At 43.3% G+C, this 20,132-nt stretch overlaps 1 protein-coding gene across 1 annotated transcript; it reads right to left on the bottom strand.

Annotated features, from left to right (window-relative positions):
- Positions 1-13,858: 13,858 nt before the first annotated feature.
- fbxo36b (F-box protein 36b) lies at positions 13,859-17,962 on the bottom strand (the record flags this gene model as incomplete). Its single annotated transcript, XM_084183117.1, has 4 exons — positions 13,859-14,266; positions 16,131-16,303; positions 17,395-17,503; positions 17,867-17,962. The coding sequence occupies 4 exons, from the start codon at positions 17,960-17,962 to the stop codon at positions 13,859-13,861; spliced, it is 786 nt and encodes a 261-aa protein (XP_084039243.1).
- Positions 17,963-20,132: the final 2,170 nt, after the last annotated feature.

Here is a 20,132-nt window from a genome sequence, read left to right as displayed (position 1 = left end):
GCATATGATGGTGGAAAATAAGTATTTGGTCAATAACAAAAGTTTCTCAATACTTTTGTTATATACCCTTTGTTGGCAATGACACAGGTCAAACGTTTTCTGTAAGTCTTCACAAGGTTTTCACACACTGTTGCTGGTATTTTGGCCCATTCCTCCATGCAGATCTCCTCTAGAGCAGTGATGTTTTGGGGCTGTCGCTGGGCAACACAGACTTTCAACTCCCTCCAAAGATTTTCTATGGGGTTGAGATCTGGAGACTGGCTAGGCCACTCCAGGACCTTGAAATGCTTCTTACGAAGCCACTCCTTCGTTGCCCGGGCGGTGTGTTTGGGATCATTGTCATGCTGAAAGACCCAGCCACGTTTCATCTTCAATGCCCTTGCTGATGGAAGGAGGGTTTCACTCAAAATCTCACGATACATGGCCCCATTCATTCTTTCCTTTACACGGATCAGTCGTCCTGGTCCCTTTGCAGAAAAACAGCCCCAAAGCATGATGTTTCCAACCCCATGCTTCACAGTAGGTATGGTGTTCTTTGGATGCAACTCAGCATTCTTTGTCCTCCAAACATGACGAGTTGAGTTTTTACCAAAAAGTTATATTTTGGTTTCATCTGACCATATGACATTCTCCCAATCCTCTTCTGGATCATCCAAATGCACTTCAGACGGGCCTGGACATGTACTGGCTTAAGCAGGGGGACACGTCTGGCACTGCAGGATTTGAGTCCCTGGCGGCGTAGTGTGTTACTGATGGTAGGCTTTGTTACTTTGTTCCCAGCTCTCTGCAGGTCATTCACTAGGTCCCCCCGTGTGGTTCTGGGATTTTTGCTCACCGTTCTTGTGATCATTTTGACCCCACGGGGTGAGATCTTGCGTGGAGCCCCAGATCGAGTGAGATTATCAGTGGTCTTGTATGTCTTCCATTTCCTAATAATTGCTCCCACAGTTGATTTATTCAAACCAAGCTGCTTACCTATTGCAGATTCAGTCTTCCCAGCCTGGTGCTGGTCTACAATTTTGTTTTTGGTGTCCTTTGACAGCTCTTTGGTCTTGGCCATTGTGGAGTTTGGAGTGTGACTGTTTGAGGTTGTGGACAGGTGTCTTTTATACTGATAACAAGTTCAAACAGGTGCCATTAATACAGGTAACGAGTGGAGGACAGAGGAGCCTCTTAAAGAAGAAGTTACAGGTCTGTGAGAGCCAGAAATCTTGCTTGTTTGTAGGTGACCAAATACTTATTTTCCACCATAATTTGCAAATAAATTCATTAAAAATCCTACAATGGGATTTTCTGGATTTTTTTTTCTCAATTTGTCTGTCATAGTTGACGTGTACCTATGATGAAAATTACAGGCCTCTCTCATCTTTTTAAGTGGGAGAATTTGCACAATTGGTGGCTGACTAAATACTTTTTTTCCCCACTGTATGTATGTATATGTATGTGTATATGTATGTATTTATATGTATATGTGTGTATGTATGTATGTGTGTGTCAAATCAATCAATGTATAAAAAAATTTGACATGCGTTTTTCTGGATTTTTTTGTTGTTATTCTGCCTCTCACTGTTCAAATAAACCTACCATTAAAATTATAGACTGATAATTTCTTTGTCAGTGGGCAAACATACAAAATCAGCAGGGGATCAAATACTTTTTTCCCTCACTGTATATACAGTGGGGAGAACAAGTATTTGATACACTGCCGATTTTGCAGGTTTTCCTACTTACAAAGCATGTAGAGGTCTGTAATTTTTATCATAGGTACACTTCAACTGTGAGAGACGGAATCTAAAACAAAAATCCAGAAATTCACATTGTATGATTTTTAAGTAATTAATTTGCATTTTATTGCATGACATAAGTATTTGATCACCTACCAACCAGTAAGAATTCCGGCTCTGTCACGCCCTGGCTCTGGGGACTCTAATATGTTGAGCCAGGGTGTGTAAAGTCTATGTGTGTTGTCCTAGGTTTCACATTCTGGTATTGTGGTTCTATGTTGGCCAGTGTGGTTCTCAATCAGAGGCAACGTGATTCAGCTGTTGCTTGTTGACTCTGATTGAGAACCATACTTTAGCAGCCTGTTTCCCCACAGAGTTTGTGGGATCTTGTTTCAAGTCTGTTTATGTTAGACCGTGAACTGTCACGTATCGTTTGTTGTTTTTGATCGTGTCTCTAATTAAAGAGTATGTTTGCCTGCAACGCTGCGCCTTGGTCCTCATCTCTGTTCGACGAGCGTGACAGGCTCTCACAGACCTGTTAGTTTTTCTTTAAGAAGCCCTCCTGTTCTCCACTCATTACCTGTATTAACTGCACCTGTTTGAACTCGTTACCTGTATAAAAGACACCTGTCCACACACTCAATCAACAGACTCCAACCTCTCCACAATGGCCAAGACCAGAGAGCTGTGTAAGGACATCAGGGATAAAATTGTAGACCTGCACAAGGCTGAGATGGGCTACAGGACAATAGGCAAGCAGCTTGGTGAGAAGGCGACAACTGTTGGCGCAATTATTAGAAAATGGAAGAAGTTCAAGATGACGGTCAATCACCCTCGGTCTGGGGCTCCATGCAAGATCTCACCTCATGGGGCATCAATGATCATGAGGAAGGTGAGGGATCAGCCCAGAACTACACGGCAGGACCTGGTCAATGACCTGAAGAGAGCTGGGACCACAGTCACCAAGAAAACCATTAGTAACACACTACGGCGTCATGGATTAAAATCCTGCAGCGCACGCAAGGTCCCCCTGCTCAAGCCAGCGCATGTCCAGGCCCGTCTGAAGTTTGCCAATGACCATCTGGTTTAATCCAGAGGAGGAATGGGAGAAGGTCATGTGGTCTGATGAGACAAAAATAGAGCTTTTTGGTCTAAACTCCACTCGCCGTGTTTGGAGGAAGAAGAAGGATGAGTACAACCCCAAGAACACCATCCCAACCGTGAAGTATGGAGGTGGAAACATCATTCTTTGGGGATGCTTTTCTGCAAAGGGGACAGGACGACTGCACCGTATTGAGGGGAGGATGGATGGGGCCATGTATCGCGAGATCTTGGCCAACAACGTCCTTCCCTCAGTAAGAGCATTGAAGGTGGGTCGTGGCTGGGTCTTCCAGCATGACAATGACCCGAAACACACAGCCAGGGCAACTAAGGAGTGGCTCCGTAAGAAGCATCTCAAGGTTCTGGAGTGGCCTAGCCAGTCTCCAGACCTGAACCGAATAGAAAATCTTTGGAGGGAGCTGAAAGTCCGTATTGCCCAGCGACAGCCCCGAAACCTGAAGGATCTGGAGAAGGTCTGTATGGAGGAGTGGGCCAAAATCCCTGCTGCAGTGTGTGCAAACCTGGTCAAGACCTACAGGAAACGTATGATCTCTGTAATTGCAAACAAAGGTTTCTGTACCAAATATTACGTTCTGCTTTTCTGATGTATCAAATACTTATGTCATGCAATAAAATGCAAATTAATTACTTAAAAATCATACAATGTGATTTTCTGGATTTTTGTTTTAGATTCCGTCTCTCACAGTTGAAGTGTACCTATGATAAAAATTACAGACCTCTACATGCTTTGTAAGTAGGAAAACCTGCAAAATCGGCAGTGTATCAAATACTTGTTCTCCCCACTGTATCTATATTTGCAAAAACATATATGGGGGATTGGAAGTGATGCAGACAATTACATTGATGGAAGCTACCTGCAATATTAAAGCTGATCTACCGCCTAAAAATAAATTAAAATAAATAAAAAACTCGGAAAAAAACAAGGTTGAATCATGACGTCGGTGATCTTCAGGTTGGAGCTCTAAAAAGAGGCCCGAGTTCCCGACTTGGAATTCTGAGTTGGATGACCGTTCAAAACGTATTTTCCCAGTCGGAGCTCATTTTTTTCAGAGTTCAAAAGCATCTTGAACTCACTGAAGTCTGAAATTTCCCAGTTCCGAGTTTCCAGTTGTTTTGAACGCGGCAGAAGTCATGCTGGATTGACTGCATGCCCAATGTATTCAACCTTTTTTGGCCAATGGTGTTGCGTGTGAATGTTTATCATTTTAAGCTTGGAAAAGAGGCCCTTAAGCCCAGACTTGGACCACACACCCTTTCCACCAAATAGCAGGGGAAGCAAAATAGTGATTGCTTTGCAATGTTTGCAGTTAGCCACTGATTCCTTCCAAACCACACCTTCTTGAATTTGTGATTTCCAACTTCTTGTGTAATGTTTATGTCCAATGGCCGATGAGCACCGATACGTTTTATCTATAATTTCTCTTCATATGACAATGTTTGAAAAGGATTTGCCAGTAGATTGCCGACGTGATTCATGATGATGACTGCTAGCTAAGATTTTGAAAGTATGATGTTGACATGATCAGTCCAATCAAAGCTACTGTAGCTATAACGTGATTTGACGTCATTTTATCTGTGGCCAATGACCTTGAGCCTTCTTGGATGAGCACTTCTAATGTTAATCTGTGGTAGCAGCCAAGGGGGCTTGAACTTTCTAGCTCTCCCTGTAGATTTTGCGGAGACTTAGTGTCCCCATGAGTGACAGAACACTGAGCCAATCACGGCGCAACTAGAGAAGATTACCAACCCCTACGCCCTTTCTGCTGGCTGCCCCTCCCCCACAGAAAGCACTGAGCTGCCTTACTCAAGAAAGCACTGAGCTGCCTTACTCAAGAAAGCACTGAGCTGCCTTACTCAAGAAAGCACTGAGCTGCCTTACTCAAGAAAGCACTGAGCTGCCTTACTCAAGAAAGCACTGAGCTGCCTTACTCAAGAAAGCACTGAGCTGCCTTACTCAAGAAAGCAAAAAAGAGACCATGTTTTTATGCGGCTTTATTAACTCAATACAGTTTTTATTACATTGTTTGCAAACTGAAATGTGACACGTATTAATGCCAAAAATAACATGGAACAGGTGGGGATCTGCCTGCCCTGAATGATTGGTCACCACAGCTTACCCAGACCACTATTTATCACTGCAAAAGGTGCTTCTACAAAGTATTGACTCAGGGGTGTGAATACTTACACTCGCATGGAATAGCCTTCATTTCTTAGAACAAGAATAGACTGACGAGTTTCAGAAAAAAGTTATTTGTTTCTGGCCATTTTGAGCCTGTAATCGAACCCACAATTGCTGATGCTCCAGATACACAACTAGTCTCAAGAAGGCCAGTTTTATTGCTTCTTTAAATCAGCACAACAGTTTTCAGCTGTGCTAACATAATTGCAAAAGGGTTTTCTAATGATCAATTAGCCTTTTAAAATGATAAACTTGGATTAGCGAACACAACGTGCCATTGGAACACAGGACTGAAGGTTGCTGATAATGGGCCTCTGTACGCCTATGTAGATATTCCATAAAAAATTTGCCGTTTCCAGCTACAATAGCCATTTACAACATTAACAATGTCTACACTGTATTTCTGATCAATTTGATGTTATTTTAATGGACAAAAAAAAAGGTTTTCTTTCGAAAACAAGGAAATTTCTAAGTGACCCGAAACTTTTGAACGGTAGTGTATGTAAATGAGATGTGTCTGTATTTACTTTTCAATAAATTTGCGAACATATCTAAAAAACATGTTTTTCACTTTGTCATTATGGGGTATATTTAATGCATTTTGAATTCAGGCTGTAACACAACAAAATGTGGAATTAGTCGAGGGGTATGAATACTTTCTGAAGGCACTGTACATAATTATATAGGCATTTATATGTACATTCATGAAAACGGTAATAATGCAATTCAGCAAGTAATATTTCATTATCAAACGCTTTGGATAAATCTAGACGACTGCCAAGAGCGTTGTTGTTGAGGGCTGAAAAAGATTTTATACACAAGTTGTAAAAGAGCCATATCTGTGGAGTAGTTTTTACGAAAACCATATTGGTGCTCATATAAAATACTGTCTTGGTTTAAATGTTTCAACATTATTATTTTACACCAGTTTCTCTGAGACTCATGAAAAACATGGTAGTACAGATATAATTAGTAAAAGATCTTGGATCCCCAGGTTTAAAGAGGGGGATAGCATTGGCAACTTTAAAATATTTAGGTACAATACCAGTTGGCATAGATTTGGTGAATATATCTACATTAGAGGGTATATCATCGAGGAAGACACCGATTTCACCAAAGAGGCACCAATTTCATCATGACCTGCTGCTGATACCTTTAAGTTACCAATGACCTCCATCACCTCCATCACATCAGGTGGATCAAACTGAAGGAGAGAAGGGACATTTCCCTTAATGTAATCCAAAGGATTTCCATCAGTTTTTGCCTGGTCTTAAAATCATGGATACCATTTTTATGTCTCTGCATCCAGTATGAAAGAAGTTAAGAGTTTGTTTTGCGAGTCAACGCTAACTAGCGTTAGCGCAATGACTGGAAGTCTATGGTATTTACTAACAGTTACCATAGACTTCCAGTCATTGCGCTAACGCTAGTTAGCGACTTCCTTTAAACTGCATGCAGAGACATAAAAAATGGTATCCACGGCACCTTAATTGAGGAGGACGGGCTCGTGGTAATGGCTGGAGCGGAAGAATGGTATCAAATACATTTTATTTAGCAGACGCTCTTATCCAGAGCGACTTACAGGAGCAATTAGGGTTAAGTGCCTTGCTCAAGGGCACATCGACAGATTTTTCACCTAGTCAGCTCGGTGATTAGAACCAGCAACCTTTCGGTTACTAGCACAACGCTCTTAACCACTAAGCTACCTGCCGCCCTACAAACACATGGTTTGATGCCATTCCATTTGCTCCGTTCCAGCCATTATTATGAACCATCCTCCCCTCAACAGCCTCCACTGATCCACAGGTTCATCTGACTCTGGGGAAGCAGATAAAGGAAAGGACTTCATTGCCAAAATCCTGAAGTGTCCTTTTAAAAGAGAGGAACGGACTATGGGAGACAGTACTACATAGAGCCATGACCACATGGAACTCTATTCCACATCAGGTAACTGATGCAAGCAGTAGAATCTGATTTAAAAAAACAGGTAAAAATACACTTTGTGGAACAGCTGGGACTGTGAAGAGACACACACACACACACAGGCACATACACACGTACATATAGACACTCACTCTACACACACGTACACATGGATGTTGTATTGTAAATATGTGATAGTGGAGTAGTGGCCTGAGGGAACACACTAAATGTATTTGGTAAAGTGTTATGAAATATAATGTAATGTAATATTTTAAATGGTATATAACTGCCTTAATGTTGCAGGACCCCATGAAGAGTATGGGGATCCTTAATAAATACAAATACACAATGACAAAAAAAGTTATTAAATACAAGTAAAATAACATAAGGATCACTATAGGTCTTCCAACATTAAATTGAGATGTGAGAGCCATAGAAGCCTTTTTCCTGTTCAACAGTTGATTGATAATTGTCCATGTTGACTTGATATTGTTTGAAGATTCTTGGAATTTGCTAGTAAATCTTTTTTGTGGTATCCGAAGTAGATGGCTAAATCTGTTCTCATACTTTTTGTAATTGGCACAATTCCGGGTGGGATTAGTGAGAAACCTTGATGTAAGTAGTTTTGTTTTAAGTGAGGATTTAGTGATGATTTAGTGAGGATTTTATAGAGAGGTCTGACTGAGGGAAAGTAGTGGTGAAATATCATGAAATATCATCAATCAACATCTTAAAGCACTCATTATTACTTTAGTTAAATATTCTACATGTAACGCTACTATCCATTTCCACCTGTTCTTTTCCAGCCGACAAAGAGAAGTGGAATATTGGAAAGTGGTCAGAAACGAGTATTTAAATAACAAATACTTGAATACGGATGTAGTTCAATCAGACAACACGCAATACCAATACAATGTGTTTTTAATTTTTTACATTTTATTGCATTTTTTATTGGGCCATCCACCCTCTTCAGAGAACAAAAGTAACTTTGTTTTACTTTTTTACAACTATTTTGTTACATATACAGTGCCTTTCGGAAAGTATTCAGACCCCTTGACTTTTTCCACATATTGTTAGGTTACAGCCTTATTCTAAAATTGATTAAATTGTTTTTTTCCCCCCTCATCAATCTACACACAATACCCCATAATGACAAAGCAAAAACAGGTTCTTAGAAATGAAAATTGAAATATTAAATTTACATAAGTATTTCAGACCCTTTACTCAGTATTTTGTTGAAGCACCTTTCGCATTACGGCCTCAAGTCTTCTTGGGTATGACGCTACAAGCGTGGCACACCTGTATTTGGGGAGTTTCTCCCATTCTTCTCTGCAGATCCTCTTAAGCTCTGTCAGGTTGGATGGAGAGTTATTTTCAGGTCTCTCCAGAGATGTTTGATCAGGTTTAAGTCCGGGCTCTGGCTGGGCCACTCAAGGACATTCAGAGACTTGTCCCGAAACCACTCCTGCTTTGTCTTGGCTGTGTGCTTAGGGTCGTTGTCCTGTTGGAAGGTGAACGTTCGCCCCAGTCTGAGGTCTTGAGCGCTCTGGAGCAGGTTTTCATCAAGGATCTCTCTGTACTTTACTCCGTTCATCTTTCCCTCGATCCTGACTAGTCTCCCAGTCCCTCCCGCTGAAAAACATCCCCACAGCATGATTCTGCCACCACCATGCTTAACCATAGGGATGGTGCCAGGTTTCCTCCAGACGTGATGCTTGGCATTCAGGCCAAAGAGTTCAATCTTGGTTTCATCAGACCAGAGAATCTTGTTTCTCATGGTCTGAGAGTCTTTAGGTGCCTTTTGGCAAACTCCAAGCTGGCTGTCATGTGCCTTTTACTGAGGAGTGGCTTCCGTCTGGCCACTCAACCATAAAGGCCTGATTGGTAGAGTGCTGCAGAGATGGTTGTCCTTCTGGAAGTTTCTCCCATCTCCACAGAGGAACTCTAGAGCTCTGTCAGAGTGACCATCGGGTTCTTGGTCACCTCCCTGACCAAGGCCATTATCCCCCGATTGCTCAGTTTTGGCTGGGCGTTCAGCTCTAGGAAGAGTCTTGGTGGTTCCAAACTTCTTCCATTTAAGAATGATGGAGGTCAATGTGTTCTTGGGCATCTTCAATGCTGCATAACATTTTTGTTACCCTTCCACAGATCTGTGCCTCGACACAATCCTGTCTCGGCGCTCTACGGACAATTCCTTCGACCTCATGGCTTGGTTTTTGCTCTGACATACACTGTCAACTGTGGGACCTTATATAGACAGGTGTGTGCCTTTCCAATCATGTCCAATCAATTATATTTACCACAGGTGGACTCCAATCAAGTGGTAGAAACATCTCAAGGATGATCAATGGAAACAGGATGCACCTGAGCTCAATTTCGAGTCTCATAGCAAAGGGTCTGAATACTTATGTAAATAAGGTATTTCTTTTTAATACATTTGCAAACATTTCTAAAAACCTGTTTTCGCTTTGTCATTATGGGGTATTGTGTGTAGATTGCTGAGGATTTGTATTTATTTAATACATTTTAGAATAAGGCTGTAACGTAACAAAATGTGAAAAAAGTAAAGGGGTCTGAATACTTTCCGACTGCACTGTACATTATACATTATTGATACATATCACATACATGGTACTTCTATACACAGTATTACATGAAATAAAATATAGTTTGATTTACACATTACACATCTGGCTGCTTGGTATACTGAAAATGTTCCATCTTCCTCTAAAGGACAGACCAACATGTATGTTGGCGGTGCACAGCGGGTGGCCTTCCTATCTCCTCTGACCACAGACCATCGACCATCTTTATCGGTTCTTTTCCCGACGATTCTACATGTTCAATCGCCACCATTGTCTACAGCAGGTTCAGTAATCCTCATACGATTGCACTTCACTTGTCTCTGGTTTCAGTTACGTCACTGGCTTCAGTCCCTATACTAGTTTCAGTCAGTCCACTGATTTCAGTTACGTCACTGGCTTCAGTCCCTATACTAGTTTCAGTCAGTCCACTGATTTCAGTTACGTCACTGGCTTCAGTCCCTATACTAGTTTCAGTCAGTCCACTGATTTCAGTTACGTCACTGGCTTCAGTCTCTATACTGGTCCATGTGCACACTGTGGTTTCTGTATTTGCTGGGCTCTCTAGGTTTATTCCAGGTCCTTCACTTGATGCAGACTCTATACTGGCTTCAGTCTCTATTGTAGCACAGGTTCCAATGCTAAGTGCAGACTCTGCGCTGGTTACAGTCTCTGTACTAGTCGCAGTTCTGGAGATCATTGCGGTCCCTGTCCCAGAGCAGTCTGTGATGCCACTGTGACCCCTGCTGGTCTGGAACACTGTTGTCCAGCGGGGGAGGAAGCGGGGAAGCTGCTTCCGGAGTTCCCGGCTGCGTAGGCCGTACACCACGGGGCTGAGCCCTTGCCCCACTAAGAACACCACGTAGTTGGTCACTGTGGCGGCCATATTGTGCTTCAACCTGGCGATGATGGGCACCAGAGGGAGAAGGTACAGGATCATCTGCAGCATGTGGATCAGGATGGTGCGGCGCCCGTAGCTGTTGGAGCGTGAGAAATGCCCCGCCCGGCAGCCCTCCATGTAGATGAGCACATAGCTGGTCATGATGAGCAGTAGCAGGAACGCCACCAGCGCCAGGCTGCTGAACCGAGACGCTGGACTCTCCAGCGTGGTGGAGCACACGGGGTCCAGCTCCACCACATAGGCCCAAGAGGACTGGGCGCAAGCCAGGACAGTGAACAGAACCGGGTTGAGCAGGGCCACGAACCAAGCCAGAGCTATGACGGAAGCCCGAATGCGACGCACCAGCTTCGGGTAGTGGAGCGGCCGCAGAATGGAAAGGCAGGTGTTGATGGCCATGAGGGTGAGGGTGATGCCCATGCCACGGCCCAGAGCCACCTGGAAGTCAAAGAGGAGCCAACAGGTCAGGCGGCTGATGGGCAGGCGGAGGGCGCGGAGGCCGTGCAGGACGGTGCCCACGGCGTTGAAGCTGGTCACACAGGCACAGTGATGGCACAGCAGGATGAAGCGGACGTTGCGGCGCAGCTCGGCCGTGTGGCACACTGTCACCACAATGAGGTAGGTCAAGAAGAAGGTGGTCAGGAAGATGGCCCCGTGGATACATACTTTCACTGTGTCCAGCAGCCATATGTCATCCCCAGATATAGTAGCATTTAAAAGGCCTGAGTAGAGGAAAGACACGACTACAGTAAAGCAACAGATAACGGGAATAGGAAATAACATGTGAAGTTAAACCACATAAAGGCAAGGGTGAGATTATTTAGATACTTCGATAAACCACATTATTTATTATTATTATTTATTACATATAACGTCAACGACAAAACATTGACTGTAAACCCAAGATCGAGCACTCATAGGTTGAGACAAAAAAAAAGATTAAAAAAAAAACAGCAGAAAAAAATTCTCTCTATGTCCTTACCCATATTCTGTTCCACTGCCACATCATAGTTGGAGTCATTGGACATCGCTTCTGCTGATTCTGGCAGGTCGCAGGGGTGAAAACTAAATTCGGAATTTGCCAAACCAAGAATTCACAAAACCAAGTTAATGGTGCCAACAGCTATGGGTGTCTATCTGCTGTGGTAGGTAGCCCTTTGCTTCGGGTAACGGTTGCCTTCTCCATCCTTCTCCCACTCTTTCCTTGTATTTTCTGTCACGTGTCACCCCCGCCATGCATTTAGTTATATATTCTTTATCGACTGCCTCCTAATCCGTGGGTTTAGTGGAATAGATTGTTCTGAGAGTCAACACCTGCCTCTCAGCATAGCAAAATTCTATATTTAACAGTAAGTCGTGCAAGTTCTTGTGCTCCTAGGTGTGTGTGTGTGCTGTGCTGAGTGTGTGTGTGTGTGTGTGTGTGGACATCCGACCTGCATCAGGAGGGTTTGCCGCTACTGAATATGAATAACACTCTCCCTATTATGAACGACTTTTTTTTACATGTTCATGATGAATACAAATATAAGGATGTTAAAATGATTGGACCCCTTGGTCGTTAAGTTATTTAGCCGAGATAAGGATTTAAGATATAATATAGGTTTAAGTCATGAGCATGTTTAAAATATTGTTATATTTTAAACATTGTAAACATACATAATATACACTACCAGTCAAAAGTTTGGACACACCTACTCATTCAAGGGTTTTTCTTTATTTTTAATATTTTTTACATTGTAGAATAATAGTGAAAACATCAAAACTATGAAATAACACATATGGAATCATGTAGTAACCAAAAAAGTGTTAAACAAATCAAAATATATTTTATATTTGAGAATCTTCAAATAGCCACCCTTTGCCTTGATGACAGCTTTGCACACTCTTGGCATTCTCTCAACCAGCTTCATGAGATAGTCACCTGGAATGCATTTCAATTAACAGGTGTGCCTTCTTAAAAGTTAATTTGTGGAATTTCTTTCCTTCTTAATGTGTTTGAGCCAATCAGTTGTGTTGTGACAGGGTAGGGGTGGTATACAGAAGATAGCCCTATTTGGTAAAAGACCAAGTCCATATTATGTCAACAACAGCTCAAATAAGCAAAGAGAAACAACAGTCCATAATTACTTTAAGACATGAAGGTCAGTCAATACGGAAAATGTCAAGAACTTTGAAAGTTTCTTCAAGTGCAGTCGCAAACTCCATCAAGCGCTATGATGAAACTGGCTCTCATGAGGACCGCCACAGGAATGGAAGACCCAGAGTTACCTCTGCTGCAGAGGATAAGTTCATTCGAGTTACCAGCCTTAGAAATTGCAGCCCAAATAAATGCTTCACAGAGTTCAAGTCACAGACACATCTCAACAACTGTTCAGAGGGGACTGTATGAATCAGGCCTTCATGGTCGAATTGCTGCAAAGAAACCACTACTAAAGGACACCAATAAGAAGAAGAGACCTGCTTGGGCCAAGAAACACGAGCAATGGACATTAGACTGGTGAAAACTTCTCCTTTGGTCTGGAGTCCAAATTTGAGATTTTTGGTTCCAACCGCTGTGTCGTTGTGAGACGTGGTGTGGGTGAACGGATGATCTCCGCATGTGTAGTTCCCACCGTAAAGCATGGAGGAGGAGGTGTTATGGTGTGGGGGTGCTTTGCTGGTGACACTGTCTGTGATTTATTTAGAATTCAAGGCACACTTAACCAGCATGGCTACCACAGCATTCTGCAGTGATACACCATCCCATCTGGTTTGGGCTTAGTGGGACTATCATTATATGTTGATTTGTTTAACACTTTTTTGGTTACTACATGATTCCATATGTGTTATTTCATAGTTTCGATGTCTTCGCTATTATTCTACAATGTAGAAAATAGTAAATATAAAGAAAAACCCTTGAATGAGTAGGTGTGTCCAAACCTTTGACTGGTAGAGTATATTTACAAAACAAAATAAATTAGGAATAAAATTATGAGGACACAGCTGACAGGTTTGTATCCTTTTACATTCAGCAAACGTGCCCTCCCTGAATCATTCCACCGAATGGTATTGTCCTTCTCGTGCAATCATGTATAAGGCATAAGATTATGGCACACTTACAACACAGTAACAGCAGGTACAAATGCATATTAACATCTCCAACCATTGCCACAACATCCCTTGCTGCCAGGCAACTGTCTATGACACCAACTGTCTTCCAACACAACACAGCCACTGTACTGATTGAAAGACAAGCACAAACAAACACTGCTTTGCTGCTTTGCTGGGTAACAGCATAAAAGTACCATTCTGCTTTTCTAGCATAACTAATTCATCATATTTGTGTCAAAAACTACTTGTACAGTCTCCACCCAAGACCAATCCCATCCTATATTCCTCTTTGCATGGAAACCTCAAGGATCCTATTTAGAGTGTAAAGATAAAACAAAAATCATTTCAGTGAGCTCCCTGAATCAGAGCTCCAGTCTCCTCTTCCATACCCTGAATCACCCTGTGCCACACCATGAACATGACCCACAGTCACCCCACAGCGCTGCATGTCTGTACCGAGCTGCTCCGGCCCAGGGTCCAACTCAGAACCTGGCTCTATATCTGCAACATGGCTCTCTGGGTCCTCACTGCGCTCCACCATGGTGTCTACATCGTAGCTCTCTGTGTCTTTACGGAGTAGCTTCTGGCTCTTCTTCCTCCTGCGGCTGATCTGTTTCTGCAGCTGCAGCTTGCTGGTGAAGAAGACGCTCCTCCAGCCCAGCTCCAGGGCCAGGGACTCCACCTCGGCCGACACGGAGCCGCAGTGGCCGCGCACCGCCTGCTCCCAGAACTCCTCCGAACGACACAGCTGACAGACGCACAGGGAACAGTGGTTAGGGACCTAGACCAGAGGTTGCGATCAATCATTCAGTCAGTTAACTCAACCAGGGGTTTAAACCACACACAAAAACAACAATGGACAGATTCACATATAGAAAAGAAATCAACAGAATATGGAAATAAACACGTAATTACACTCAGATATACCCATGTAAAGTTACAATAGGATTCACATACTGTCTACATCATAGGCAGTACACTGTCTACATCATAGGCAGTACGCTGTCTACATCATAGGCAGTACGCTGTCTACATCATAGGCAGTACACTGTCTACATCATAGGCAGTACGCTGTCTACATCATAGGCAGTACGCTGTCTACATCATAGGCAGTACACTGTCTACATCATAGGCAGTACGCTGTCTACATCATAGGCAGTACGCTGTCTACATCATAGGCAGTACGCTGTCTACATCATAGGCAGTACGCTGTCTACATCATAGGCAGTCCACTGTCTACATCATAGGCAGTCCACTGTCTACATCATAGGCAGTACACTGTCTACATCATAGGCAGTCCGCTGTCTACATCATAGGCAGTACGCTGTCTACATCATAGGCAGTACACTGTCTACATCATAGGCAGTACACTGTCTACATCATAGGCAGTACACTGTCTACATCATAGGCAGTACGCTGTCTACATCATAGGCAGTACACTGTCTACATCATAGGCAGTACACTGTCTACATCATAGGCAGTCCGCTGTCTACATCATAGGCAGTACACTGTCTACATCATAGGCAGTACGCTGTCTACATCATAGGCAGTCCACTGTCTGTTTTCACTCCAACCCCAGGTGTTACTGACCTGATTCATCTTATCAACCTGCTAATTATTAGAATCAGGTGTGCTAGATTAGGGTTGGAGTGAAAACCTACAGGAGGGTAGCTCTCCAGGAACAGGGTTGGGCAACCCTGATGTAGACAGTGTACTGCCTATGATGTACACAGTGTACTGCATATGAGGCGGCAGGTAGCTTAGTGGTTAAGAGCGTTGTGGCAGTAACCGAAAGGTCGCTGGTTCTAATCCCCGAGCCGACTAGGTGAAAAATCTGTCTGTGCCCTTGAGCAAGGCACTTAACCCTAATTGCTCATGTAAGTCGCTCTGGATAAGAGCATCTGCTAAATTACTCAAATAAAAATGTAGACAGTGTACTGCCTATGATGTAGACAGCGTACTGCCTATGATGTAGACAGCGTACTGCCTATGATGTAGACAGTGTACTGCCTATGATGTAGACAGCGTACTGCCTATGATGTAGACAGCGTACTGCCTATGATGTAGACAGTGTACTGCCTATGATGTAGACAGTGTACTGCCTATGATGTAGACAGCGGACTGCCTATGATGTAGACAGCGTACTGCCTATGATGTAGACAGCGGACTGCCTATGATGTAGACAGCGGACTGCCTATGATGTAGACAGTGGACTGCCTATGATGTAGACAGTGGACTGCCTATGATGTAGACAGTGGACTGCCTATGATGTAGACAGTGGACTGCCTATGATGTAGACAGTGGACTGCCTATGATGTAGACAGTGGACTGCCTATGATGTAGACAGTGTACTGCCTATGATGTAGACAGTGTACTGCCTATGATGTAGACAGTGGACTGCCTATGATGTAGACAGTGGACTGCCTATGATGTAGACAGCGTACTGCCTATGATGTAGACAGCGTACTGCCTATGATGTAGACAGCGTACTGCCTATGATGTAGACAGCGTACTGCCTATGATGTAGACAGCGTACTGCCTATGATGTATGACAGCGTACACTGTGTACATGCATGCACCGAGTCTCACACAGACAGAGTGGGTCCATTCACCTTCCTGAACCTGTGTGAGGTGTGTCCAAGCCGTGCCACGTCCTCCAGTTCCAGATGGGTCAGGATGTGGAGCAGCAGGGGGTCGGGCAGACGCTCCAGGTAGTCATAGTGACCCTGACATAGTGCCTGGCTGTACTGAAGGATCCGTGGGCCAAACACCACACTCAGCTGACCTGGGAAACCATCACACCAGTGGAGGCTTATAATAATGTCTGGAATGGAGTCAATGGAGTGGTATCAACCATATGGAAACCACGTCGTTGATGTGTTTGATGCCATTCCATTGACTCCATTCCGGCCATTATTATGAGCCGTCCTCCCCTCAGCATGCCCACCAATGGGGCCATTGCTTACCTTTTTTTGTGCTGTGAACAACCTAGCCAAAGTCCGGTACAAGGGCTTTGTAGACCATTAGACCATGGGAGAATCTCAATTGCATTTCCTTGACTCCTCGCGTCCCCTCTCCTTCTCAAACCCCATTGGATGAGAAAGTCAGAGGTCCCTCCCCTCTGACCTTCTCCAATGGGTTTTGAGATTCTCCCCATCTCTCTGACCTAGCAACTAGGCGATTTCAAAAGTATTTATAGTAAAAGACGTCAACAAAAAATCTGCACCCGCGAATGAACACAATCTCCAGACCAAGGGTCTCTAATCCTGTTCCTGGAGAGCTACCCTCGTAGGTTTTCACTCCAACCCCAGTTGTATCTAACCTGGTTCATCTTATCAACCAGCTAATTATTAGAATCAGGTGTGCTAGATTAGGGTTGGAGTAAAAACCTACAGGACGGTAGCTCTCCAGGAACAAGGTTGGAGTAAAAACCTACAGGAGGGTAGCTGTCCAGGAACAGGGTTGGAGTGAAAACCTACAGGACGGTAGCTCTCCAGGAACAGGCTTGGAGTGAAAACCTACAGGACGGTAGCTCTCCAGGAACAGGCTTGGAGTAAAAACCTACAGGACGGTAGCTCTCCAGGAACAGGCTTGGAGAACCCTGCTCTAGACCATTGCCTCTACGACCCCTGCCCTCCTGGAAACTGCCCTTCTGACACACCTGTGAACCTAAATCATGTGGGCACTGCACGACTTAGCCAACTGGAATAGTATCATTTAATTAGGGGTTGATTGGGTTACAATCAATGCAGTCATTTTTAGCATGGTAATTCACTTCACTCGAGGGCATAGGGTTATTTTTGGCATCTAGGCTATTATCTATCTAGCTATTAGTGAGCAGGTGGGTTGTGGAATCGCCTACACAGGGAACCTTACTCTGAAGCCGGCTGTCATCCAAGAAGTCCTTGTGAGACTCCCTCAGTTCTCCTGGCTTTGTGTTCCTACCATCACTTCTCAAAGAAATCTTCCACCATCTCCAAATAACCTGGAAAATATGGGCCTATGAGTATTGCAGAGCATGTGGTTTTACTGTACTTAGTCAGCAAAGCAATTTAGCTAGCTAAATTGTTCTGTTTGTTACTAGTGCTGACTATTTACTTTGCTAACTATTTGTTGCCAGCTTGCTGGCACAGCCTTATTTGTTAGTTAACAATATAATATAGTAGTAGCTTGCTATGTCTCTAACGTTAACGTTACTGACAGCTAACGTTATTCTAGCTAGCTAAAATTGAAAGATTAGCGTTAGAGAATGAAAGGGCAAGGCAGTAAATGGCTTGCTTAGAAATGTCTAAGAAAAATGTACCAAATATTTTACATTTTAGAGAGGACATAAGACGAAAAAACGTACCTCTGTCTTGGTGACAGAAAACTGGAAAAAGTCTTTATTGGGTGCAGGACCTTGACCACTGACTTCAAATAAACTTTTCCCCAGCAAAGTCGCCATTTTGGACGCTTGGTTTGAGTTGCCACGGCAACGAAAGGACTCGTTATGGTTTTTCCAGTATGCTGGAATGTAACAAAATCCCTCCTGCTGCAACATGCTACAATGTAACAAATGTAAAATTGCAACTTCCTCTTGGGTTTGAAGTCACTTTTGCAGCTGTGTATAAATGAATAGCTATGTTTTCCTGGTACTTGAGTCAAGTTCTATGAAAACATTTCCTCATAAAGGGGCTACTTTTGCAGCTGTGTATAAATGAATAGCTATGTTTTCCTGGTACTTGAGTCAAGTTCTATGAAAACATTTCATCGTGAGCTCCTGAGTGGCGCAGTGGTCTAAGGCACTGCATCGCAGTGCTAACTGTGCCACTAGAGATCCTGGTTCGAATCCAGGCTCTGTCGCAGCCGGCCGCGACCGGGAGACTCATGGGCGGCGCACAATTGGCCCAGCGTCGTCCAGGGTAGGAGAGGGAATGGCCGGCAGGGATATAGTTGATAGAGCATGGCGTTTGCCATGCCAGGGTTGTGGGTTCGTTTCCCATGGGGGGCCAGTATTTAAAAAAAAATTATTCACTAACTGTAAGTCGCTCTGGATAAGAGCGTCTGCTAAATGACTAAAATGTAAAATAAAGACCTATAGTGAACAAAAATATAAATGCAACATTTTCTAAGATTTTAATGAGTTATAAATCAGTCAATTGAAATACATTTATTAGGCCCGAATCTATGGATTTCACATGACTGGGAATATAGACAAAAAAAGGTGGATCAGAAAACCAGTCAGTATCTGGTGTGACCACCATAGAGTTGATCAGGTTGTTGATTGTGGCCTGTGGAATGTTGTCCCACTCTTCAATGGCTGTGTGAAGTTGTTGAATATTGGCGGGAACCTGAACACGCGGTCATACACGTTAATCCAGAACATCCCAAACATGCTCAATGGGTGACATGTCTGGTGAGTATGCAGACCATGGAAGAACTGGGACATTTTCAGCTTCCAGGAATTGCGTACAGATCCTTGCGACATGGGGCCGTGAATTATCATACCGAAACATGAGGTGATGGCGGCGGATGAAAGGCACGATAATGGGCCTCAGGATCTCGTCACGGTATGTCTGTGCATTCAAATTGCTATTGATAAAATGCAATTGTGTTCGTTGTCCGTAGCTTATGCCTACCCATCCCATAACCCCACCATGGGGCACTCTGTTCACAATGTTGACATTAGCAAACCGCTCGCCCACACGACACCATACACGTGGTCTGTGGTTCTGAGGCCAGTTGTACGTACTGCCAAATTCTCTAAAATGACATTTGAGGCGGCTTATGGTAGAGACAGGAACCTTCAATTCTCTGGCAACAGCTCTGGTGGACATTCCTGCAGTCAGCATGCCAATTGCACACTTAAAACTTGAGACATCTGTGGCCTTTTACTTTCCCCAGCACAAGGTGCACCTGTGTAATGATCATGCTGTTTAATCAGCGTCTTGACATGTCACACCTGTCAGGTGGATGGATTATCTTGGCAAAGGAGAAATGCTCACTAACATGGATGTAAACAAATTTGTATACAACATTTTAAGAGAAATAAGCGTTTTGTGCGTATGGAACATTTCTGGGATCTTATATTTTAGCTCATGAAACATGGGAGCAACAATTTACATGTTGGGATTAATATATTTTTGTTCAGTGTAGATTTGAACCTCAAATAGGGAATTCTAAATGAAAAAATGAGAATCAAGAGCAAACTGTAGTTAAAAATCTTTAATATATTTATACATATATTTATATATGTACACATTGACTAACATATTACTGTAATGGCAAGTAACACGATTACATTAATTAAAAGTGATGGGGGGCACAATTTAACCATCCCTCCAAATAAAAATCAAACTTCTCAGGTGTTTTTACAAATCTGCGCAGGGCCGTAGCTACATATGAGGACACCAAGGTCCGGACACTGGGGAACTACATTCCGGACCTCGGTAATTTTTCTAATAAAAATAAAATGTAACAATAACAAAATTAATTAGGAACTGAGTCGAGGTCTCCACTTACTGTTGAGAGTTAGAATAGTAAAATACACAAGGTGCAATTTAAAAAAACTTGGTTGAGCATCAGTATGAAAAATGTATGCACTGGATAAGAGCGTCTGCTAAATGATAAAAAAA

This window comes from Coregonus lavaretus, assembly GCF_964263955.1.
Source record: "Coregonus lavaretus genome assembly, chromosome: 19".
Lineage (NCBI taxonomy): Eukaryota > Metazoa > Chordata > Actinopteri > Salmoniformes > Salmonidae > Coregonus > Coregonus lavaretus.
Note: the sequence above shows the minus strand (reverse complement) of the source record. Positions and strands in the feature narration are given on the sequence as shown.